At 46.9% G+C, this 24,123-nt stretch overlaps 11 protein-coding genes across 11 annotated transcripts; 5 read left to right on the top strand and 6 right to left on the bottom strand.

The window, feature by feature from the left end:
- Positions 1-26: 26 nt before the first annotated feature.
- Positions 27-1,347, top strand: MYCGRDRAFT_84214 (CSN4 COP9 signalosome complex subunit 4; the record flags this gene model as incomplete). Its single annotated transcript, XM_003856935.1, has 4 exons — positions 27-271; positions 324-507; positions 589-1,200; positions 1,264-1,347. 4 exons carry the CDS (start codon positions 27-29, stop codon positions 1,345-1,347), a joined length of 1,125 nt encoding a protein of 374 aa, XP_003856983.1.
- A 229-nt stretch (positions 1,348-1,576) lies between these two features.
- MYCGRDRAFT_84213 (uncharacterized protein) lies at positions 1,577-3,270 on the bottom strand (the record flags this gene model as incomplete). The annotated part of the gene is made up of 2 exons (XM_003856657.1): positions 1,577-3,117; positions 3,171-3,270. 2 exons carry the CDS (start codon positions 3,268-3,270, stop codon positions 1,577-1,579), a joined length of 1,641 nt encoding a protein of 546 aa, XP_003856705.1.
- A 549-nt stretch (positions 3,271-3,819) lies between these two features.
- On the top strand, positions 3,820-4,657 carry MYCGRDRAFT_33631 (uncharacterized protein; the record flags this gene model as incomplete). The annotated part of the gene is made up of 4 exons (XM_003856936.1): positions 3,820-3,894; positions 3,947-4,000; positions 4,053-4,098; positions 4,164-4,657. The coding sequence occupies 4 exons, from the start codon at positions 3,820-3,822 to the stop codon at positions 4,655-4,657; spliced, it is 669 nt and encodes a 222-aa protein (XP_003856984.1).
- Positions 4,658-4,718: 61 nt separating this feature from the next.
- Positions 4,719-5,507, bottom strand: MYCGRDRAFT_84211 (uncharacterized protein; the record flags this gene model as incomplete). The annotated part of the gene is made up of 1 exon (XM_003856656.1): positions 4,719-5,507. One exon carries the CDS (start codon positions 5,505-5,507, stop codon positions 4,719-4,721), a length of 789 nt encoding a protein of 262 aa, XP_003856704.1.
- Positions 5,508-12,799: 7,292 nt separating this feature from the next.
- On the top strand, positions 12,800-13,732 carry MYCGRDRAFT_84210 (uncharacterized protein; the record flags this gene model as incomplete). Its single annotated transcript, XM_003856937.1, has 1 exon — positions 12,800-13,732. The coding sequence occupies one exon, from the start codon at positions 12,800-12,802 to the stop codon at positions 13,730-13,732; it is 933 nt and encodes a 310-aa protein (XP_003856985.1).
- Positions 13,733-13,833: 101 nt separating this feature from the next.
- Positions 13,834-14,448, bottom strand: MYCGRDRAFT_34239 (uncharacterized protein; the record flags this gene model as incomplete). Its single annotated transcript, XM_003856655.1, has 1 exon — positions 13,834-14,448. The coding sequence occupies one exon, from the start codon at positions 14,446-14,448 to the stop codon at positions 13,834-13,836; it is 615 nt and encodes a 204-aa protein (XP_003856703.1).
- Positions 14,449-15,414: 966 nt separating this feature from the next.
- Positions 15,415-16,788, bottom strand: MYCGRDRAFT_32708 (uncharacterized protein; the record flags this gene model as incomplete). Its single annotated transcript, XM_003856654.1, has 2 exons — positions 15,415-15,993; positions 16,144-16,788. The coding sequence occupies 2 exons, from the start codon at positions 16,786-16,788 to the stop codon at positions 15,415-15,417; spliced, it is 1,224 nt and encodes a 407-aa protein (XP_003856702.1).
- Positions 16,789-18,005: 1,217 nt separating this feature from the next.
- Positions 18,006-18,421, bottom strand: MYCGRDRAFT_102874 (uncharacterized protein; the record flags this gene model as incomplete). The annotated part of the gene is made up of 1 exon (XM_003856653.1): positions 18,006-18,421. A coding segment is annotated over one exon (366 nt), but the record flags the coding sequence as incomplete, so codon positions are not given.
- A 637-nt stretch (positions 18,422-19,058) lies between these two features.
- On the top strand, positions 19,059-20,921 carry MYCGRDRAFT_32616 (uncharacterized protein; the record flags this gene model as incomplete). The annotated part of the gene is made up of 5 exons (XM_003856938.1): positions 19,059-19,406; positions 19,461-19,735; positions 19,789-20,050; positions 20,105-20,417; positions 20,476-20,921. 5 exons carry the CDS (start codon positions 19,059-19,061, stop codon positions 20,919-20,921), a joined length of 1,644 nt encoding a protein of 547 aa, XP_003856986.1.
- Positions 20,922-21,253: 332 nt separating this feature from the next.
- On the bottom strand, positions 21,254-22,142 carry MYCGRDRAFT_34232 (uncharacterized protein; the record flags this gene model as incomplete). The annotated part of the gene is made up of 2 exons (XM_003856652.1): positions 21,254-21,488; positions 21,541-22,142. Coding segments are annotated over 2 exons (837 nt in total), but the record flags the coding sequence as incomplete, so codon positions are not given.
- A 639-nt stretch (positions 22,143-22,781) lies between these two features.
- Positions 22,782-24,035, top strand: MYCGRDRAFT_84209 (uncharacterized protein; the record flags this gene model as incomplete). The annotated part of the gene is made up of 1 exon (XM_003856939.1): positions 22,782-24,035. One exon carries the CDS (start codon positions 22,782-22,784, stop codon positions 24,033-24,035), a length of 1,254 nt encoding a protein of 417 aa, XP_003856987.1.
- Positions 24,036-24,123: the final 88 nt, after the last annotated feature.

The raw sequence follows: 24,123 nt of genomic DNA, 5'->3' as shown, positions 1-24,123 counted from the left end.
CGATCAACTCTGGATCGCGCAACAAAATGTCTTCCGTCGAAAACGAGCTCGCCGCCCTGGAATCCGCCACCGGACAGCAGCGGAGCACGGGTTACAATGATTTTCTGAAGCGCATCATATCATCCGAGCAAGATCAGCAGGGCAACCTCGTACGCTATGTTCAAAGCATCACATCTGACAATATCGGCGTCATTGTGTCTCGACCACTCCTCTCTGCTTTCGTGGAGCAATTCCGAGCTCTGACAGACAACACTCTCAAGATCGAGGCAGGGTGAGCAGATCGTGATGCAGTGAGAACGTTTGGAAATATTGACAAGCCGCAGAACACAAATAGTAGACCTCCTCGCACCAAAGATTGTTTCATTCGAGCAACAAGACACCGAACTCAAATTCATCCTCGCCGACGCCCACGAGGCCGAAGACGACTTCCGCGCTTCCGCCAAGACCCTAGAAACCATCTCCCTCGAATCATCCCAGCGCGCTGTGACCGATGACCAGAAAGCCAAAGTTTGGATGCGCATCTGTCGATGCTACCTCGAAGAGGACGACACCACCAGCGCACTAAGCTATCTCAATAGGATCAAACAGATCATCTTCTCAGTCACCGACCAAACCACCCGCCTTCAATTCCAACTCTCCCAAGCACGTATCAGCGACTCACAGCGCGCTTTCCTCGATGCCTCTGCTGCATATCTTGCCCTCTCAAACGAAGCCATTATCGACGAGGATGAACGCCTACGAGCACTCTCAAGCGCTATCACCTGCGCCGTTCTCGCTCCGGCCGGACCTCTCCGCGCTCGTCAGCTGGCCAAACTCTACAAAGACGAACGCACGTCATCGACGCCAGAGTTCAGTATCCTGGAGAAGATCTTCCTTGACCGCATCCTCGCACCCTCAGAAGTCGCAGCGTTTGCCGCCAATCTCGAATCACATCAATTGGCCAAGACGTCCGATGGAAGTACTGTGCTCGACAAGGCAGTGCTTGAGCACAATCTCCTCGCCGTATCTCGAATCTATTCGAACATATCATTCCAGAACTTGGGTGCGTTGCTGGGTGTCGATGCGGACCGGGCGGAGGTCTATGCTTCGGCAATGGTGGAGAGCAACCGCTTATCGGGAGCGATCGATCAGATTGAAGAGGTCATTCACTTCAACACCAAGGGCGGGAACAGTTCGAAGATGGACCTGAGAGCATGGCACGTATCCTGTAACTGACAGTGTATTGCGGCGATGCTGACTTTGACCAGGGATGCGAATGTGCAGAACCTCGCAGAGGAGGTCGAGAAGGTTGCAACAATGATCCAGCGAGAGGAGCCCGCCTGGTACGAGCAGCATGTTGGCGCTTGAGATGAGATCAGATGACTTGCAGCGATGAAGGACCAGGAGACCCGCCCAGGCCCATGTTGGGTGAAATGAGCCAGATGACGATAAGTTTCACGAGGAATAGCATCAGAAAATGCTATGATCGTGTGTGACAGTGCAATGTTGCTGCTCCGCTTACATGACACAGAACAAAAGCCAAATACATTAGCTTCTGAGACCAAGCAAAACTGAAAGAAGCCGTGTCGCCCACGGCTCACAGCTTCGCATCCCGTTTCTTCTCGTCCTGCGAATACTTCTCCTTCAACACTCTCCTCAAAATCTTCCCCGCAGCCGATTTAGGAATCTCGCCTACAAACTTGACGCCGCCTCGCAGCCTTTTGTGATTAGCCACCTTCGAAGCCATCCAGTCGACGATCTCCTTCTCCAGCTGTGGTCCGGCCGTCTCGCCCTGCCTAGGCACGACGTAAGCGAGCGGGACCTCCGTCGCCAGATCATCGCGTTGAACGCCGAGCACTGCGACATCGTCGATCTTGGGATGAGAAAGAAGGACGCCTTCCAGTTCAGCAGGTGGGACTTGAAAGCCCTTGTACTTCACGAGTTCTTTCTTCCGGTCGGTAATGTAGAAGTTGCCGTCCTTGTCCTGATACCCAATGTCTCCCGTCTTGAAATATCCGTCAGAAGTCAAGGCATTCTTCGTTCCCTCTTCGTTTCGCAGATAACCCGCGAAGATGTTCGGTCCTTTGATCCACAGCTCTCCTACCTCGCCCACGGGTACTTCCTGTTCATCCTCGGAGACATACTTGGCCGTCTGGTTCGGCAGAAGTCGACCAACGGAGCCCATTGTGCTTTCCCACAACTCTACAGGCTGCATATGCGTAGCTGGAGACGTCTCTGACAGACCGAAGCCTTGCTTGATAGGGACTTTGAGCCGTTTGTGCGCCGCTTCGATGAGCTCTCTCGTCAACGGTGCAGCGGCAGAGACCAGCATCCGGAGCGAGGACAGATCGTATTTGTCCACGACGGGGTGCTTCGACAAACCGAGGATGACCGGCGGTACGACGTAGCTGTAGGTGATCTTGTGCTGTTGGACCAGCTCACACCACTGCGGCAGGTCGAATTTCTCCATGACTACGCATGTCAGACCTCGGTATATGGTCTGATGAAGCAGGACTACGAGACCGTAGATGTGGAAGAACGGCAGGAAAGCGAGCACTCGATCTTCAGATGAGATGTGGCGTTCCGCGGATACGGACATGAGGATGTTCGACACAAGATTACTGTGAGTAAGCATGACCCCTTTTGGGAGGCCAGTCGTGCCTGAGCTGTAGGCCAGGAAGGCGAGTTCTTTCGCCGGATCCTGAACTCTTATTCTTTTGTAGCGATTCTCAAGGGAGCTGTTTCTGATCGCTGTGAAATGCTTGATGCGGCGTGTGCTGTCTTTTCCATCGCCGAGCAAGATGATGCGGCTCTCCGGAATGCCGACCTGTTTGGCAGCTTTCACGGCATTGTCGAGCAGATGCTGTTGAGTTACCAGAGCTTTGGCGCCGCTGTTCTGCAGTTGAAAGGCGAGCTCCTCTACGGTATAGGCGGGATTGGCTGGGGTGACGATGCCACCAGCGAAGTGAGTACCCCAGATAATGGCGGGTGTGTCGATTGAATTTGGAGTGTAAAGTGCTAGCACATCATCCTTTTGCCAGTCCCAGTCGGCCAGAAGTCCTGTACCAAAGTCGGATGCGGTAGACTTGAGCTCGGCAAAAGTGTATGATCGATTGGTGGCGGCATCGATGAAGATTTCTGTGGCGAGGCATGAGTGACAGGTCGATGGCCAATGGCTGTAATACACTGACTCTTGTCTTTCGGAAAGGTGAGGTCTTTGCGACTGAAGAGGAAATCCCAGAGTCCAATGCTCGGGATCTCGACGGATGGATACTGAGATTCTGCTGGCATGATGGGTGGCGACGATGGGGAAAGAAGCGATTCTTGAGATTCAGATTGATCGCCTACAGGGGACTGATGAGAGCAGCTCCTGCCCAAATCGACGGTCGCAAGCGTGTTGTGAGCGATTTGACAGGCCGAGCCCCGCTTGTGTGATTACTGAACAGATCCGTTCTCCGATCTATTGTAGGTTTGTCAATGTTAATCACCGGATGAGCAGAGTGCCATGCTTACCGTCACAGACTCAATGCTGCAACCTAATAAGGTAGAGACTTGAGCAATCGTGGCGTAGCACAAGTGGAAACGAAGGATTCCTGGTCCCTTGAAGAAAGAAGGAAGGAGCATGTACCGAAGAGGGAAGGAGCAACATACCGTAGTAGTGCTCCCGAAGATCAGCCGTCCCTCGGCCAGATGTTCCGGACGATCAGTAATCATTCCGAGGACACTTCTCCTCGCCCTTCATCATCTATCGACGTGTGGACGAGGTGTCAATACTGAACTTTGCCCGGTCCGTACAGTTCAGCACACAAGTTCAAGAAGGAGCGATTATCGATAAAAAACATGCCGGAAACAAAGATCACCCTGTACACGGACGTAATCAGTCCCTTTGGCTACCTGGCATGGAATATTCTGAAAGTATGTCTGCCTAACGTCATTCAATAATGCATCGCATTGCTGACAATATCAGAACTCCCCGGTGTTCGCCAACACAAAGATCGTTCTTGTTCCCGTCTTCCAAGGGGTGAGTAGAGCTGCAGACTGTTCCAATCGCACAGTTGCTAATGCGATATCAGGGTGTCATGCAAATGAATGACAATCGACCGCCAATGACCATCAAGAGTACGGTATCCTCCATGATCCCGCTGCTCGCAGACAGAACATTGATCTCACATCCTGCTCAACAGACAAAGGACCATACCAAGCTTTCGAGCGAGCGTACTTCGCCAAACGCTTCGATGTCCCCTTCGCCGCATCCGGGAAAATGCCTCAACCATTTCCTCAAAACACTCTCCCAACCATGCGTTCAGTCTGTGCTCTGAGCCTTGTCAAACCAGAGAAAGTAGATGACTACATGACCGCTCTCTGCAAGCGGTTCTGGATCGACCTGGAACCGGTCTCCAAGCCAGAAGTCTTTGGCAAAGTGCTAGCAGAAGTGTTAGGCAGCGAAGATGAGGCCAAGAAGGTGCTGGAGAAGATGGGCGAGGCAGAGGCGAAGGATCTGTTGAAGTCCAACACGGATGAGGCGTTCAAGTCGGGGTCGTTTGGAGCGCCGTGGTTTGAGGCGGTGAACGCGAAGGGAGAGAAGCATGGATTTTGGGGAATCAACCATTTGGGACTGATGTGTGAGTTTTTGGAGTTGGATCGAAACAAGGATGGGGCTTTCAGGTCGTTGTTGTGATTGATGGAGATATGTGTTTGAATGCGAAATGATGATGTGATGATTCTCTGGCTGCAGCAGGTCACAATCTACTGTACATGCCCTCCTTCTGCGGGCGGACATCAATCTCATGCGTCCAAGCACTTCGTGGCTGGGTATGTAGGAACCAATACGTCTGCGCGAGATCGTTTGGCTGCATCAAATATGCATCCAGGTCTTCCAGCTTCTCCTTCGCGCCTTCACGCTCCCACTTCCTACGGGACACACCGCCGATGAGCTTGCCATCCACGGGACTGTCGACGACAATGAAAGCAGCATGAATACCGTCCGGCTGATATTCTCGTGTGATGATCTGGCAGAGACTTCTGAGTCCGAATTTGCCAGGTGAGAAGCTTGAAAGACCGGGCGGCCCGCGGAGTGCACCAGTTGCACCGGTGAAGAGGATCGTGCCTTTCTTTGCTTCCAGCATAGCAGGCAGGACACACTTTGTCGACCAGAAAGCTCCGAACAGATTGATCTTGGTAAAGTTCTCAAACTCCTCAGACGATGTGTCCAAGATCTTGCGGCCATTGACTCGTCGTGCTCCAGCATTGTAGACGAGGACTTCCACTGGGCCGAGCTCGCTGGCGATCTTTTTGAAGCTTGCGATGACGGACTCCTCGACTCGAAGGTCAGTGATGTAGTACCGTGCTGTGCCTTGTCCAAAGTCTTTGTCGATGCCTTGGGCCATGGTCTGTAGCTTGTCTTCGGTACGAGCGAGGAGTGCCGTAGCGAAGCCCTCTGCTGCGAATCCACGGGCGACTGCTTCTCCGATTCCTGGACCGGCGCCCACCACTGCGATCACCGGCTTCTTTGCTGTGTTAAGCGACATGTCTGTTGATGAGGGTGAGTTCGACGGAGATTGTTTGTAGTTGAAGGAGGAGAGAATGATGTGACCTTCTTCAATGTCAAGGCTGATCAGTAATCAATGTCCTCGGATTCGGATAGCTGTTGTGGATTATCAGACTAACTATTAGTGAAGTGCACGTGACTAGTGCTAAGGCATTCCTACACACAGATAGCTAAAGTAAGAATCTTACACTTAAGATTCTCTCTGTATAATAATATATACCTGCTAATTAGAGGTCTTCTTCTACTTAGCTTAAGTCTAATTACAACAGGTTATAAGCCTAGCGTAACTACTGCATACTTAAGGAAGAATTGTCTATTCTAAGCGCAGCTACTAGAACCTTACTATACACTATTTAGATAGTTAACTAGCGAGCCGAGAAAGAGCTAGTTATAATAATAGCCGTAATATAGGCTAATAAGTTTAAGACTGCGAAGGAGAATAAAGTCCTAAGAAAGGGAAGTAACTTCTTAAACTAGTTAAGGATGCTTAAAGCAGCCCTTATAGATAAGGAGGTATTAGGCTATATCTTTTATAACATTCTCTAGTGCCCTGCCTAACTAAAGCTAGGAATTAAAGTTAGATATCCCTCTCTACTAACTAAGGAGAGTACTGCTTTATCCTCCTAGGCTCTAACTCCTTCCTAAAAAGAAGGAGGGGACACTCTAATAATAGAACCTATTCTAACTAATAGACTAAGACTAACTCCTCTCTAAGTCTAGTATAAGCATAACCTAATTATATACGGGATTATTAGTAAAAGGATTAACTAATCTCTAAGGCCTAACTTTAGGGATATAGAGAAGATAGCTAAGGAACTATATAATACTATTATAGCTACCTATAGGCCTGTTATAACTATAAACATTTATAATAGCCTAAGGATTCTTAGAATTAGTAATATTAAGATCTAAGGAATAAATACTTAGAAGTACTATAAAGACTTCTAGAAGTAGTATTACAAGTATATCTCTATAACAGAACAATACTCTAGGTCTAAGAACATTCTAGTCTTAAAGCTTACCTTTAGTAATAAGTAGATTAGGCTATTCTTTATCTAGGGCCTTTACTATCTAGAATACCTAAGAAGCTAGAGACAATCCTATTATATTAAGAATACAACTCTTAAAGAGCTAATTACCTTATTAATTAAGGAACCTCCTTTACAGATATAGAGGACAGTAGAAGGATTTAGGGGTGCTATAGTAGATAATAATTAGTATACTAAGTATACCTATTATATCTATATAAATGCAGATTACTTTAAGAAGCACCCTAATAAGGCCCTAAAGTCCTAGGTATATAAAGGAAAAGGAGGATCTAATAAGGATAAGAAGAAGTCCTAAGACAAGAGTAAGAGACATAACAAGAAGGGAGGAAAGGGTACTATAGCAATTAAGCCTATCTCCTCTTCTAATACAGGCTTAAGCTCTAATTTAGATAGCTTATTTGTAGGAGTAGTAATTACTACCGCTAAAATACAAAGGAGTAATACTATTGTCTAGGATTCTAGTATATTATACTACTTCTTTAATAACAAGTCCTAGTTCTTAGACCTTAAACCCCTAGAAACCCTAATTAGGTTCTCTTAAGCTATTAGATAAAGCATAGTTATATACTTAGGAAGTGTAAGGATTATAATAAAGTATAAGGGGAATAAGTTAAATATTACCTTGCAAGATGTATTATACTCTCCTAACTCTAATTATAACCTTATCTTAGTAGAGACTCTCTAGCTAAAGTGCAAGGTCTACCTAGATAGGCTATCTTTATATATTCTAAGGAATAATAAGAAGATAGGCAAGGTTTAGTTTACTTATAATATTCTAATCCTCTAAAATACAACTATCTCTCTTCCTAAGGGGAGTACTAAAGTTGCTTCTATAACTAATAGGAATATATTCTATCTAGCCTTTGCTATACCTAAGGCTAATATAATAAGATAGTACTAGAGACTAGGCTATATAGGGAACAAGATTCTTAGTATAACAAAGGCTTAAGTCTAAGGACTTAAGCAGATTAACATATCTACACTTAAGTACTATAAGCTATATAAGCTTGTAAGGTTATAGAGAGTAGTATTAAGAACTCTAAGACTAATACCTTAATCCTTATTAGATAAGGTCTATATTAACATTATAGGACTAATCTTTCTATTAGACATCTTTAGATATAAGTATATCCTTATAATTACTAATGCAAAGTTAAGAAGAAGATAGGCTATCTTCTATAAGCTTAAATTATAAGCTGTATAAATTATTAAGAAATAGACTACTAAAATATTTAACTAGTATAAAAAGATAGTTAAGATCTAGTTCTTAGATAGAGGAGGAGAGTTTAATAATAATAATCTAATTATATTTGTAGAGAATAAGAGACTAAGATAGGATTTCTTAGCTCCTTATACTCCTAAGTAGAATAGAATTGCAGAATTATCTAATAAGGTTATCCTTAACAAGGCAAGAATAATAATAATTAACTCTAGCCTACCTCTCCCTTTCTAGAGTTTTGTAGTTATATATATAATCTTCCTTACTAATAGGCTAGTATACCTATTAACTAATAAGATTCCTTTTTAGGAATTTAATTAAGATCTTAATACTAGAATTCTATATATTAATCTAACAAAGGTTAGGAGATTTAGATATAGAGCATATCTGTATAATTAGGAGAGACCTAATTTATAGAAGTTCTATCCTAGAGCAGAGAAATACTAGAATTTAGGATTCTAGGAGAACACTTTAACTAACTATATAGTTTAAAAGTTTAAACTATCTGCCCTTACTAGGTTTTAATATAAGATTATAACCTCTCCTTATATAACATATAATAAGGATAAGGTATATAGTATAATACCTGCTGCCCTAGACTTTTAGGGGGAGAGTTTCCTATAACTAATATAACCTATTACTATAGAACAGGAAGTCTATACTATCTACACTAAGGATTAAGATTAGGGCTAGGATGCCTAAGGGCAAGATGCCTAACCTCTTACTACTTCTTATCTTTAAGAAGTAGAGAATATATTTAATACTATATAGAGAGAGAGAAACTAAGCCTCCCTTTTAATATCTTAGGAGGAGCAAATATTAGGTTAGGATATATAGTCCTAAGATAACTAACATAAGTAGTCTAAGCCTAATTAGCTAGAGGCTACTAAGTATAAAGAAGCCTCCTAGCTAGCTTAGGGGGAGTATATTTCTAAGGAAATAAGAAGTCCTAAGGGATTCTAAGAAAGTCCTAAGGGATTCTAGGAGTAGGCTAATACCTTATTAATATAGCTATAATATTAAGTATTAGTAGAGAATTGCCCTAAAAGGGAAGACCTCTAAGATTATACTATAACTCCTTTCCTAGATATTTATATTATAGGAAAGAGGAAAGTAGGGAGAAGCCCTAAGAGACCTAAGAAATTAGGTAATAAAGCAAGTCCTAAAAGCTTAGGCATATTTAGACTCTTAAGAAGTAGAAGATTAATTATAAGAAAAGACTATAGTAAGATCTAGAAGATAGAACTTAAAATAACAAATCCTAATCTATCTAATCCTAAGATAGTTAAGGAAGCTCTTTCTAGATCTAACTATAAGGAATAAGAGAAAGCTATTATTAAGGAAGCTAAGTTACTTAAGTCTATAGGATGCCTTAAATAGAAACTTATTAGTACCCTCCCTAAGGGGAGAGTTCCTCTTATAGGGAAATAGGTCTTTAAGATTAAGGTACTCCTAGATAGAACTATAGAGAAGTATAAGGCTAGATAGATAGCTAGGGGATTTATATAAAGGAAGGGACTTAACTATATTAATACCTTTACTCCTACCCTAAGAGCTATAATAAGGAGAATACTTCTATTCCTCTTAGTTAACTTTAGCTAGAAGAGGAGATAAGTTAATATTAAGACTATATTCCTAAATCTAAACCTAGATAAGCAGATCTTTATTAAGCTACTAGAGGGAGCTTATCTCTTTAAGAAAGATGCCTATAAGTATATTATATATATTAAGAAAGGACTATATAGGCTTAAGTAGGCAGCTGCTCTCTAGTACTACGATACTATAGATACTCTCTAAAAGCTTAGTCTAACAAGAACTATTAGCGATACTTGCCTCTTTTAAGGGAAAGGCATCCTTATTCTCCTTTATATAAATAACTTCTAGATCTTTAGATAGTTAGACTATAAGATTAACAAGCTAATTAAGGGATTAGAGTAGAAGTACATAATTAAGGTTGTTAATACTAATATCTTTCTTAGACTTTACCTAAAGGAAGGGAAAGATAGCTCTATATCTGTCTCTTAGGAACACTATTTTAGAGACAAACTTTAAGGATATAGTCTTAGTAATGTAAAGAGTGTTAAGTACCCCCTTAATACCCTCCTTAAATCCCTCTAGGATAAGGGAACAAAGGAGGACTATAATCTCTTTAACAAGATTATTAGGGAACTATAATATCTATTAAACTATACTAGACTAGACATTAGTTTTGCTATTAACTACTATGCAAGGTTCCTTTAGAACCTAGGACCTTTGCATATTTAGGTAGCTAAATATATCTAGAGATATATTGCAGGCATAATTAATAAGTACCTTATATATAGGAAAACTAAGAAGCAAATTTAGATTAAAGCATTCTTAGACTCTAACTTTGCTAGTAATCTTAGTATATCTAGGTCTACCTTAGGAATACTCTTTAAAATTATAAGAGGCCTAGTTATCTAGAGATCTTAACTATAGAAAGAAGTAGTACTATCTAGTACTAAGGCAGAGTACCTCTCTCTTACTAAGGTAATAAGAGAAGTAAATTAGGTAAGGAATCTTATTAATAAGCTCTAGCCCTTTACCTAGGCTAAAAGCATTTCTACTATCCTTATTAAAGTAGACAATTAATTAGCTATTAGCCTTATAGAAAACTATACTAACTCTAAAAGATTAAGATATGTCTTTCTTAGGAACTATTACTGCAAAGAATAATATAATAAGGGGAGTATTAAGGTAGAGTTTGTAAGGACAGATATATAGCTTACAGACTGTCTAACAAAACTAAAATCCCTAAACACTATCCTCTAATATATAGATCTATAAATCTAGTAAAAAGATACTTATATATCTATATTAGGCAGCTAATATAGATATATAAGAGAGGCTAATATAAGAATTAAACCTGTAACCTTCTAATTTGTAGTTAGAAATTATACTACTAGACTAACTAGCCCTTAATAAGAAAAGGGAAATTGCTCTTAAATTTATGCCTTAATACCTACATTCCTACCTAAGAAGGATTCCCTCCCTAGAATTATACTATTTTATTTGTTACAAAACTAAGAAGTATAATACTTAAAACACTTATTTTATTCTTATTTATATAAAGGAAAGGAGGTAACTATATACCTCTATAAAAGCATCTAAGAAACTATAAGAAAAACACCTAGCTAAAGGAAAACTTTTCTATAAAAACCTAAAAGTATTAGAGCATATCCTAGAACCTGCAGCCTGCCCCTCTAAAACTACTACTAAAAGACTAAGCTAATTCTCCTAGAATCTTAACTTAAAGCCTAGGAGAATATTAGTTTTTATTAGGGAAGAAGGAATTTTAAAAAGAACATATATAGGATGCTATACTACTAACTACTACTTTATCTCTGCCTTATTAGAGCTTAATATTTAGCTAAGAGGAGTTTAGTTATAGTATAATATAAATCCCTAAGGATTAGGAGTTATTAGACTAGGGTAGTTTTCTACTAGGAAGGCCTACTCCCTTAGGTTATATAGCTCCTTTATTACTATATTAATAAGGTCTATAGTAAGGAGATCCTTATTAAGCTTAGCTATAAACCTATTAAAGCAAGCTACAAAAGAGAAGGGACCCTAAGCCCTAATATTTACTCTATTATAGTATCTATTTATCTCTCCTCTAATAAATTAATATATAGTCTAATATACTATAGAACTATCTTTATAGATCTATAGGAGATCTCTACTACTAATAGCTCTTACTTTATTAATAACTTGCTAAAAGGTTTTCCTAAGGACAGAGAAAGCTGCTCTTCTTTTAGAAGCTATAGCTAGTAATATAGATTATATTGTTAATAGCTATAAGGGATAGATAATAGATTAGCTAATAAATTAGCTAAATAGATAAGAGGTGTAGATTATAAAGTAGAGGAATAAAAAAGCTAGAAGAAGATGCTTTTTAATAAGCTAAAGCCGAGGATTAGCTATATAATAGGTAAATACCTGCTATATTTAGGTAACAGATAGCTCGTAATAATGCAGCTGCTAATAGGGGAGTGTTGTAGATTATTAGACTAACTATTAGTAAAGTGCACGTAACTAGTGCTAAGGCATTCCTACACACAGATAGCTAAAGTAAGAATCTTACACTTAAGATTCTCTCTGTATAACAATATATACCTGCTAATTAGAGGTCTTCTTCTACTCAGCTTAAGTCCAATCACAACAATAGCGAGTATTAATGACTGATCACCTAAATTCTAATTAATATCAAAAAGGCCGAGGACAACTCTCAATTCCCAGTCACAACACACACACAGCGTCCATCGTGGAAACTCGTCCTTCGATCAAGACAACCCCACGTCTCTCGCTTGGTCTCGACATGGCTCCTCTTCTGCTGCAAGCTGAAGAGGTTCTCCGCTTCCGCCATGAGGGGAAAAGCTTCGTCGCCAGTCCTCGTGAGCTGACCGCATGTACAAATGCTCCAGTCTGCGAACACTTGAAACCACGGCATAGATCTCTCACCGGAAATCCTGAAGGACTCGCCATCCGGCTGCCTACCTCTGCTTGTTTGCTCGCCCAAGCATATTGCTGTTTCTTGATCGGACGAACTACATAGCCGGTCCGGGGAAACAGTTTGCCGAATTACCGGCCGAACCTCCGCATGAAGCATAGTTGGACATACTATTACGATTCTTCTGGAACAACATACTCTCTGATAAACATCAGGCTCCAGCGTGGAGATACAGTCCTGCCATGATGCCGAAGCTTACAAAAATGGAAGGTCGTTCAGGTTCGGAGTCTGACATGCATTCAGACCGGCTCAGTAAGCCGCATGTATGAGCTAGCTGTTTGTCCGTAATATTGCTCCGTCGGCACGATGGCAGACGCATATATAGGAGAAAGCGTATCTCCGATATCGTAAGGGCCTCAAGTCACTCATCGCATCAGCTTCAGCATCCATCCAGCATACTCCCAGCCATACCATCACACCTGCAACTTCCTCGACCACTATCAATCGTTCTCGAATTCCACAACATCCTCATCATGACATCCAAGAAAGTCCTCGTCGTCTTCGGTTCCACTGGCAATCAAGGCGGCAGCGTCATCAACACTGTGCTCTCCCATTCCGAACTGGCCTCAAGGTATACCCTCCGCGGCATCACCCGCAATGCCAGCAGCTCGAAAAGCCAAGCCCTCGCCTCAAAAGGAGTCGAAATGGTCACAGCCGACGTCAATGATCCCTCCACCCTCGGCGCAGCCGTCAAAGGAGCATACGGGGTCTTCGCCGTCACTGACTTCTGGTCCATCTTCTCCAAGGACGCGGAAACAGCCCAAGGCAAAGCGATCGTGGATGCCAGCAAAGCCGCGGGCGTCAAGCATCTGGTGTGGTCCGGCGCTCCCAACGTGGCCAAACTCAGTGGTGGAAAGTACACCCACGTCGACCACTTTGATGGCAAAGCCGCCGTGGACGAGTACGCGGCTGCGAACAAAGACGACATGATCGTGTCGCACTACTGGCCCGCCATGTTCTTCGAATCGTTGAAACAAGCCGTGCAGAAAGATGGAGACGGCAATTTCTCTCTTTCGATACCATTCCCGAACCCTAATTCTGCTCTGCCGTTGATCTCGCCGACCAGGGACACGGGAAAGTTTGTCATCGGGTTGTTTGAAGCGGGCGACAAGGCCGATGGCGTGAGGGTGCAGGGTACCAGCGAGTGGACCACGGTCAACAAGCTGACCGAGAAACTTCGAGAGAAGACTGGCAAGGAGGTGACGTTGAATCTGATCGATGTTGGGACTTATAAGAGCTTCTTACCAGAGATGGTCCAGGAGGACCTGGGCGAGATGATGCAGTGGATCGGAGAGTCGGAATATTATGGAAAGGGTACGAAGGAGGACCAGGCTGAGAGTGACAAGTTCTTGCTCGAGGGATCGACCTTGACTTCGTGGGAGGAGTTTGTCGGAGCGGAGTTTTGAGGTATTGAATGACCAGAACTGCTTCGCCGGATTTTTTTGTCTTTGAGCGCTGTGATAGTCAGTCCTTGATGTATCATGCAATGACGAATCTTGTTATAAGGTCAGAAAGCTTTATTCACTCCCTCCCACTCCGGGTCAGCCAGCTTCGCCCGCAACAATAGACCAGGCCAACAAGCAGCGGGTGCCTTCTCCGGCACTTTCAGAGCCTGCTCGACCACAGCGTCGCCCAGTACTTTCTCAATCTCAACCCTTGGAAACTCTGTCTCCACATGCTTTACCCACTTCTCACTAACCATCGCCAACGCCGCCGGACGTTTGAAGTCAATAGTCACGCCGAGCCTAACAAGTCTGGGCAGTACACTGATCCGCTCCGCAATTTGAGGCGTATCGTGGATAGCGATAGCAGTCCATACTTCGTGTCGCTCCGCTTCCGTGATCGTCGGATACTGCTTGAGAAAGTTTACAGCTGCATCGGCACCTTCAATTTCGAATCGTGTGGGGCCTGTGTCGTATGTTGAAGATGTACCTAGGTCGTGGAAGATGCAAGCCACGAAGAGGAGAGTAGATTGCTTTGAGTCCGTGTGCCAGTTGAGGTCTTCTTGTTTCGAGATCTGAGTCGCATGGAGATGTACTCTGAGACTGTGGGCTAGGATCGAGGGATGAAGTTCTGCTGCTGCGTGCGCGTAGGCTGCTTGCGATATTGGGTTGGATGACATGCCTATACTCCATGGACGACACATGCTTCCAAGGTGTTTCGAGGTGATGCAATGCAGGCATGAAAGAAGAAAGGAAGGAGGGCAAGGGCAAGGATGGGTAAGTTGGCCTCAGGCACAGTTTCCGCGAGGTCCGCCACGTTGTCTTCTTCTTCGTCATCTCCTTCTTCCTCTCCTTCATCGCCGCTTTCCATGCCCTCGACCAGTTCATTATCGTTGTCCTCGTCTTCATCCTCCGCGGCTATATCCTCGACAATGCCATCGGGTCGAGATTTGGCTTGGGCACGTTCCGGAATGTCGAGATTCTCGCGAACTTCTTCCAAACCATCTTTGACACTTTCATCGCTGCCGTGAGAATCATGGTGTGTCCGCAAAGGCCTTAGAAGAGCCAAATGCTGAGCGAATTCCAGTCCTCAATCACTTCCACGACATCTTGCCTCGTTTGTCCGTAGCCAAAGGAGCGCAGTGTAACTACACACCTGCCCACGCCCGACCGGTACACGTTCTCAGCCTCCTTCTCTATCTGCAACAGATTCTCGCAGCGCTCCTCGCGTTGAACGACTGTATCTGGCAGATGTGTGTGCTACACGGGGCATGATGGTGGGAAACTCGGATTCCACCGGCGCCCTACCTACTGTGATGCGATAGACATACCAGGAAACGAGACAACGAAGGTGTCGAGACACCGTCCCGTTTACAGCCCGAGCACTTCGTCAATTCAGATGGAACAACTGTACGCTGCTGAAAGTCTCTTCAATACTAGCATCATATCGATGATCTTGCGCGCTACGTCAAGCTGCATGTTCGAGCGCCCAGGTACTACAATCGAGCTTCAATCATTCGGATAGTGCATACTTCAAGAATGACGAGGAAGAGGCTAAGATAAGGACAGAGAAATTCTGGAGTGGAAACGCCTTGCCAATGGATTGCGCCATCCTTTGAACGACAGAGTTTGTCAGGAATAATGTTTCAGAGTCGGCTCAATCCTTCGGATCGACCGCTACGCAACGGGGGCCCAACATCGACCCCGTCTCTCAAGCTTCGTCCGATTCTCTCAGCGAACATCATGGTCGTCCACATAGTGTTGGCGGCAGGGACGGTAGGGATGACACTTGCATCCACGACCCGCAATCCTTTCACGCCGTATACTCGCCCACTTTGATCGACGACTCCACCTGACTCACGAGCAGCCATTCGACACGAGCAGCAAAAGTGGTATGTGCTGGAATACTGCGACTGAATCCATTTGTCGAGCAGATTATCTGATCGAATGGTATCGTCTGTAATACCCAGTGGTAAAGACAGCCGACTCTGCATCGAACGGGAGAGCATGATTTTGTAGCCAAGTCGAACGATCTCGCGAGCGGAAGTACGATCCTCTGCTGTCGTCAGATAATTCGGCCGCACCACGGGCTGCTGAAGAGGATCTTTCGAACCAATCTGTACGCTGCCATGTGAGGTGGGCTTGTTGAGATTGCATCCAATTCCGGCAACATGTCCTGTCTCCGAACCTCCAAGACTCCGCTGGGGCCGCGAGGATGCGCCCGGCTGAGGTGCCCCTGGTGCGACGAAGAGGTAGCTGAAGCAGACCATCTGCAAGTCGATCGCTTTTTGATTCATCGTCGACGACCAGCGAGCTTGCATCTGCAACGAGAAGTCCGATTCAAGATAAGCATCTGGCTTTGGTCTTGCCACAACTGGAATGCAGGGATGGTCGGACAAATTGTGTCCGACCGGAAGGTCTTGTAGCACAGGGATGGCAAGAGACTCCAGCAGCGCTGAAGGTCCTACGCCAGAGCGTTGCAGTATCGCTGGCGAGAAGAGTGCACTTGCCGCGAGGATGACCTCGCAACTGGCAGATATCTGGCTCCCATCGACAAGTTTTACGCCTGTGGCTCTCCGATCGGAGAACAAGACGCGATCAACGAATGCGTTCGATTGGATGCGAAAGTTCCGTCTCCCTCTGATAGGGTCGATGAATGTGTTCGCTGCACTGATTCGACGCTCGCCATTCCGGCAGACTGGCGAAGCTCCTGTCCCTTCTGCACCTGTAGCGTTCAAATCCGCGACCCACGGGAGGCCAGCTTCGATGGCGCCAGCAACGAAGGCTTGCTGAATCAAACCCGACCCTTCGATTTTGGTCCTGACAAGCGGATGGAAGCCTTTTGTCGGCCTGAGATCGTCTTTCTCCAGGAAGTCGTACACGGGCTCGACGCTGTCCCAACCCCAAGCATCGTTGCCCAGCAAAACCCACTCTTCGCAGTCCTTGACAGCGTTCCTCAAGGCCGTGCCGCCATTGATGCTACTGCCTCCGCCAACGACCTTCGCCTGCGCAACATGCATTGATCCGCCATCTGGGAATCCGACTTCGATGTTCCAGTCAATTCGGTCGTCGAACGTCTCGGACTGGCCCTTCATTGGCACTCGGCGAATATTTTGAGATCCAGTCGAGATTTCCGGTTCCGGGCCAGCTTCGAGCAGGAGAACATTGAGAGACGGGTTCTCGGCGATGCGAGCTGCAACGACGCAGCCCGCTGAGCCAGCACCGACGACGATGTGAGTGTATGGTGGCTCCATCGTTAGACGTGGCTGTTCTAATGAGGGTGTGAACTCCAGGCTTCTTTGCCCGACTTGCAATCACGAGAAAACTGGAACAGCACGCGGGGCCCCAGGCTCTGCATTTCTCCATATCATCTCCGCAATTGCCTCTTCCTTCTACGTTGAAGCGATCGGATGTATGCGACGACATGACGGTTGAAAGGTTGAAAGGCGGTTGATTGTCTAGCTTGGAGGTCCGACCCGCTGCAAACTGGTACGCGGCTCCATGGCACGCACTGAGCTCGGATGTATCACGGCTTTCGGGCAGTCTTCGACGCACTCTGCCTTTGGGTTGCAAGTCGTAAGATGACATGTGGACCAGCGACAAAAGTTGCATGCATACATCAGAGCACGAAGGTGGGGTACTCGCGATGCACGGAGTCTAGACTCTCTCGGACTCCTCACTGTATCGAATGCCAGCCTGTGCTCTAGCAGCGTCCATCCATCCAAGCACACGCAACGACTCCTCATACCCTATAACCTCTCCTTCCGCTCCAGCCTGCCTAGAGAACACCTTCTCCGCGATCACATCGGCCTGGTACCAGATACCCCAGCCTCGCTCCACAGGCTTCTTGATGACTTCTTCAGTTTCGATGCCATCCTTATCGAGATGCTCCGCTCCATACCACTGCACTCTCAACTCCTGCGGTCGGATTGGAGGGAACGGAACAGCAATACTTGCCTTGGTTCCCTCGATTCTGACGGAAGGTGCACTCTTGTTTGCCTGGAGTCGTTGGTAGAAAGCTGGTTTGCTTGATCCTGGCAAAGTCATGCTCGTTGTCACAATCGCCACGGCTTCTTGAACTGCTGTTTCCGAATTCTGCTTGGATAGCACGACAGTGGTGATATCGTCCACTTCTCCTGCAACTCCTGGGACATTCATGGTGCTTGCGTGTGCAACCTTCGTGAGCGCCTTAGATGGAATACCATTGAGCCCCAGGTCTGCCCATGTCAGGGCATACACTCCTTGATCCAACAGACTCCCTGCTCCAGCACCTTTATCGAGGAATCTAGAAGAGTGGGACAGATCGTCCGAAACGATTGGAAAGGAGAAGTCCGCGTAGACTCTTCTCACTTCTCCGATCTTTGGCAACAGGACTTCCTGTAAATATCGAGTCGCGGGCAGGTACCTGGTCCACATTGCCTCCATCAATACCACTCCCTGCTTGCGTGCTAGATCCGAAAGAACCTTGAACTGGACAGCGTTCATGGTTGCTGGCTTTTCGACGAGCACGTTCCGCTTTGCCTTCAACGCGGCCATTGTGTGCTCATAGTGGAGTGGATGAGGCGTTGAGATATAGACGATGTCGAAGTCTCCCTCAGCGAGCATGGTTTTCCAATCATGGTAGACTTTTATCGTCTCTGGATCTGGAACTTTCTGCTCCGTCAACCAGGACTGAGCTCGTTCGTCGGTTCCCGTTGTGCTGACTGCGACCAGCTCGTGCTTGATGGCCTCGGATGCATCCCTTGGAAGCAAAATGTCAGGGACAAACACTCCCGCAATGGACGATAGAGACAGTGCTGCCCATCGGCAAATCGTTTGTTTCGTTGCCATCGTCGAGGTGGAGATTTGAGCCGGGAGAAGTCGGAGAGTTGTCAATCTAGGCAACTTGTCAACACCAATGTCGAAGAAGACGAGACAGACGATGGCTTGTACAGCCGTGCGCTTTTGGTGGTCATGTGGCCGATTTGACCTCTACTGATTGCCTAGGTAGTGTTCATCCCCGCAGTCTCGACGCCGTGCCAGTTGTGCGATGGCGGTTAAGTTCGGTCCCGACCTCCGTCGCTTAAAATTATACCAAGATAGCCGTCTAGACGCTGCCACATGAGCCCATCTCCACCAGTGGGCGAAGACTTGGAGCTGGGTCGTCACGCTGACAATTACGCTAAGACCGAACGCCCGAACTACTCCACGTGGAAGTGCATATACTTCGACCTGATCGCCGGTTCTGTAACCCCATGTTCTCCATTCCCCACAATCCATTCACTCGGGCCTCATCTCTGCATCCTCTACAATGGGTATCCAACTTTGGCGCCGGTTGCCGGGCAAGTTCCTCTTCATTCTCCTCAATGTCTTCAGTGCCATCGCTTTGATCTTCGAGGGATACAACCAGGGTGTCTATGGCTCGGTTTCAGGCACGCCCGGTTTCATTGACATGGCCAAGATCGGAGCAAATGGTAAAGTTACGGACCCGACCAAGCAAGGTGGTCTCGCGGCTGCATACTACTTTGGTGCCATGATCGGTTGTCTCCTTGGAGGGTGGACTGGTGACAAGATTGGAAGAAAGAAGGGTGTTGCCATCGGAGCAGCCCTCTGTGTCCTGGGTGCTGCTCTGATGTGCGGCAGCGTCAACTCGGATATGGTAAGCTCATTGTAATCTCAATCGAATGAGTCGTCTTGTCCTGACTTGTGCTAGTTCATCATTGCCCGCATCGTCGCCGGACTGGGAATTGGTTTCGTCAACACTATCATCCCGTCCTGGGTGTCTGAACTGTCTTCCGCACACAATCGAGGCTCCACCTTCTCCCTTGTGTTTGTTGCCAACTTCTTGGGCATCGTAATTGCCTACTGGCTCAACTTTGGCATCAGAGACATGGGACCGGAGTTCCGCTGGCGCTTTCCTTTCGGGTTCATGGCCTCCTTCATGGTCATCGTCTTAGTGATCGTGCCAATCGTTCCTGAATCACCCAGGTATACTTCTATGCAACCATGAACGTCGGTGACACGCTGACACTCTTGTACAGATGGCTCGTTGCCAACCACCGCCGTGCCGACGCCATCGAAATTCTAAGAAAGCTTCGCGGCGATCTGGCCGTAGACGACTCCGAACTCACCAAAGAGATTGCACAGCTCGACGCTATTGTTGCAGACTCGGGACACAAGCGAAACAAGTACATCAACATCTTCTTGGGTGGGCGATACTCGGGATCTCTTCACCTTGGTCGACGAGCGGCTATGGGTGCTGCCCTGCAGACCATTCAGCAATGGACTGGTATTCTGGCCATCGTACGTCATGAACAGCATCCGATATGACCAAACCACACGCTAATGTATTTGAAGGCTACCTGGGCAACCCAGCTCTTTGCGCTTGCCGGCTTTGATGAGTACAAATCGAGCTGGCTCGCCGGACTCGTCAACACCTTTGGTATTTTCGGAACCGCGGCCGCTGCACTTGTTATCGATCGACTGGGACGGAGAAAGTCCCTTCTTGTCTCTTTCGTCACCCAAGGAATCTCTCTGTTCCTGGTCGCCGCATTCATCAAGACATCAAGAGATTCTCTTGCCAGCAACCCCGAGCTGTCCCAATCCCTCGGCACAGCAGCAGCATCGTTCGTTTTCGTCTTCCTCTGGTTCTTTACAATGTTCAACATCGGTACGTTGCGACGTCTTCGTTATTCTACGAGCATTGAAAGGCTGACACCAATCTATAGTGCCTTGCTGGATCTACGGCTCCGAGATCTGGCCACAGGAGATCCGAGCCAAAGGCTATGCCATGACTATCATGGGTTGGGCCATTGGCTGCGGTGTCACCGGCTTTGTGATCCCAATCATGCTCGACAAGCTCGGATACGGCACTTTCCTCTTCTTCGGTGCCATGAACGTCATTGCTACTCCGATCATCTACTTCTTGTACCCAGAGGTAGCGAACAAGTCCCTGGAAGAGATCAACTTGCTATTCACGAACGACAGCTTGCTTGTCAGCAAGAACATGGCTTCTTACGAGGCTCGCTTGCAGGAGGCTGGCGGCGACCTCGTGCTGGCATCGAAGAGATTGTTCGCGGAAGTGGACGGATACGAGGTGAATGAGGACGGTCACCGAGGCGATAGCTCTGATGAGAAGGGTGATTTGCAGACATTCGCAGAGGAGAAAGTTTGAAAGGAAAGGAGAAGAGCGATGTGCGGCGGTTGAGTGATGACATGATAGTGAGAAAGAGTAACTAAATGAAGTTGTGCTATTACCCTGATCTTGAACCTTTCAACTGTGTCCCTTTGCGCGCTCTCGCTCAGCTGATCGTTGAACATTCGCACAATGCTGCTTTCAAGTTGAGCATTTTCAACGACGCACAGCTCTCCAAGTTCGGCGGGCCTGGGGGACAACTGCTACAGCACACTTTCGACGATATCGATATCAAGATTACCTGTGATTGCACTTGTCGCACAATGTCAAAATTTTGAACCCCTATCTACCGATTCCTTTCGCTCGTCGACTCAGTGACTGAGCACGGCAGGGTGCTTCCAGCTCGATGCACCACCATCGACCAACAGCTCTTGTCCCGTCATCCATCCACCTGCTTTTCGAGAGCATAACATAAGCAAAGGGCCCTGCAGCTCTTCCGGCTGCCCAATTCGCTTTCCACCACCCAGTAGAGTCTCCTTCATGAACTGGCTAACCAAGTCTGGCTGCTGGCTTTGCAATCCTCGCATCATATCGGTCATCATGTATCTAAAAAGACTCGTTAGCGAAGGCGAAATCATGACGATAGGATTCTCATTACCCGGGACTAAGGCTGTTCACCCTGATGCCGTATGGTGCAAGCTCTACAGCAAGGGGTCTCACCAGACCTCGCACAGCGTCTTTCGACGCAACGTAGGCGCTGATGTTCTGCGCGCTGGAAGCAATATGCGTTGAGATCGAAGCAATGAAGACTATGCTGCCACCATCGATGGATGGATCAACCGGTATGCCCTGGTTCGACGACTTCAATCGACGAATCATGCTTGCGGCACAAGCCTGTGCAACGAAGAAAGAGCCTTTGAAGTTGATGGCAAAAGTGCGATCCAGATTTTCTTCCGTCGTGGATAAGAAAGGTTCGTCCTTGACGACTCCAGCGGCGTTGACGTTGATGTCGATTCGTCCAAAGTCTTGGTCGATTCGTTGGATGACCTCGGTGACTTGTGACGTGGAGCTGATGTCGCATGTGTAGTATTGTACTTTCACGGCGCTTTCTGATTTGAGGCTTTTGACGCCTTCGGATGCATCAGGGCCAATGTCGAGAATGGCGATGTTACAGTTGGCTCGAGCGAGAACAGCTGCGAATGAAAGCCCAAGTCCTCGCGCACCTCCTGTGACCACTGCCGTCTGGCCTTTAAGATCGAACTGTTGGTATTGTCAGCGTTTGCGGACATACTCGCTTGTACATGCCGGACGTTCAAGAACATCACATACCAAATCCATTTGACTAAAGTCTGCTGGACGAGTAACGCTGTTTACTGATCGTGTGTCGAAAGGCAACTCTCTTCCAGACAATTTGATCAACGCGAACACAGAGTCCGACCCCGACTCACCTGTGTCGGAACCGACGTGCTGCTCACTTCCCGAATGGGAGTATGTACGAATATTGACGGCGTCTGAGCGGCTGTTCCATCCGTAGCCGAACAAATTGCGAGCTGGAAGATCTGTTAAATGTTTAGCCATTCAAGCGAGCTCGATGCTCCAACAACACCGCGGTCTCGCCTTGCCCTACCGGCCGTTCTGCCATGTCGGCACTTTAACTCTCGACCAGTGTAGCTTGGAGTAAATAATTGCCGATGCCCAAAGACCCCGTTCTTTGAGCTCACATCTTCCAAGCCAATTTTGACAAGCATCATCGCATACACAATGCCTTCAGCAAACGGAATCTCAGTGACCCATTCGGTCAACGGCACTAATGGTGTCAACGGAATCCATGGAGTCAATGGATACCATGCCGGGCCCGATTTGGACATCACTGTGTTAGGACTCAACTCAGGAACCTCGATGGATGGCATTGATTGTGCACTCTGTCGATTCCGGCAATCATCCCCAGGAGCTCCCATGGACTTCGAGCTGCTGAAATACGACGAAGTGCCTCTTGAGCAGACGATCAAGAAGCGTGTGATGAAAATGATTCTCAAGAACAGCACGACACCCGAGGAGCTTTCAGAGGTCAACGTTCTGCTCGGAGAGACTTTCGCATCGGCGGTTCATGAATTCGCGGCCAAGCACAACGTATCGATTGCCAGCATCGACGCCATCGGATCACACGGACAGACAATCTGGCTACTCAGCATGCCAGAGGAAGGCCAAACTCAATCTGCATTGACCATGGCCGAGGGAACATTCATCGCTAGTCGAACTGGTATCACAACCGTCACAGACTTCCGAGTATCTGATCAAGCTGCTGGGCGGCAGGGAGCTCCACTGATTGGTTTCTTCGACTCTCTTGTGCTTCACCATCCAACCAAACTTCGCGCTTGCCAGAATATTGGAGGTATCGCAAATGTATGCTTCATTCCGCCCGATAAGGACGGCAAGTTGAACCAGGAGTACTTCGACTTCGACACGGGTCCAGGAAACGTCTTCATCGACGCTGTCGTGAGACATTTCACCAACGGAGAGCGAGAGTACGACAAGGACGGAGCCATGGGCCGAGCTGGAACAGTGGACCAACAGCTTGTCGACGAGTTCCTGACGCGACATCCCTACTTCTCGAAAGCGCCGCCGAAAACCACTGGCCGAGAGGTATTCCGAGACACAATCGCTCACGATCTGATTGAACGAGGGCTGAAGAAGGGCCTCTCCGAAAACGACATCGTGGCCACAGTAACCAGAATCACAGCTGCTGCTATCGTCGACCACTACCACCGCTACATGCCAACACAATACGGTCCTCTCGCGGAGATCTTCATGTGTGGCGGCGGAGCCAAGAACCCCAATATCGTTGATTATATGCAGAAAGCATTCCCAGAGACGAGGATCGTTATGCTCGACGAGGCCGGTATTCCAGCTGATGCGAAGGAGGCCATCACTTTTGCGTGGCAAGGAATGGAGGCAGTTGTTGGTCGAAGTATTCCTGTGCCGGACAAGGTCGCGACTCGGGAGTCGTATGTGCTGGGCAAGGTCAATCCCGGGAAAAACTATCGCGAAGTCATGCGAAAAGGCATTCAATTCGGTGGCAAGGCCAATTCGCTTGAGCCTGTCTCGGAGATGGTCAATTATGTGGATGGCAAAGTGTTTGATAACAAGTGGTAGCATTCTAGGTAGATTTGAGGCGTTGTTAATTAGCGGTATTTCATACTACATTGAGGCGGTGAATCAATATTTCAGGTCTTGCCATCAA

Source organism: Zymoseptoria tritici, chromosome 1 (genome assembly GCF_000219625.1).
Source record: "Zymoseptoria tritici IPO323 chromosome 1, whole genome shotgun sequence".
Classification (NCBI taxonomy): domain Eukaryota; kingdom Fungi; phylum Ascomycota; class Dothideomycetes; order Mycosphaerellales; family Mycosphaerellaceae; genus Zymoseptoria; species Zymoseptoria tritici.
The sequence above is the reverse complement of the archived record's forward strand: the minus strand, read 5'-3'. Positions and strand labels throughout refer to the sequence as shown.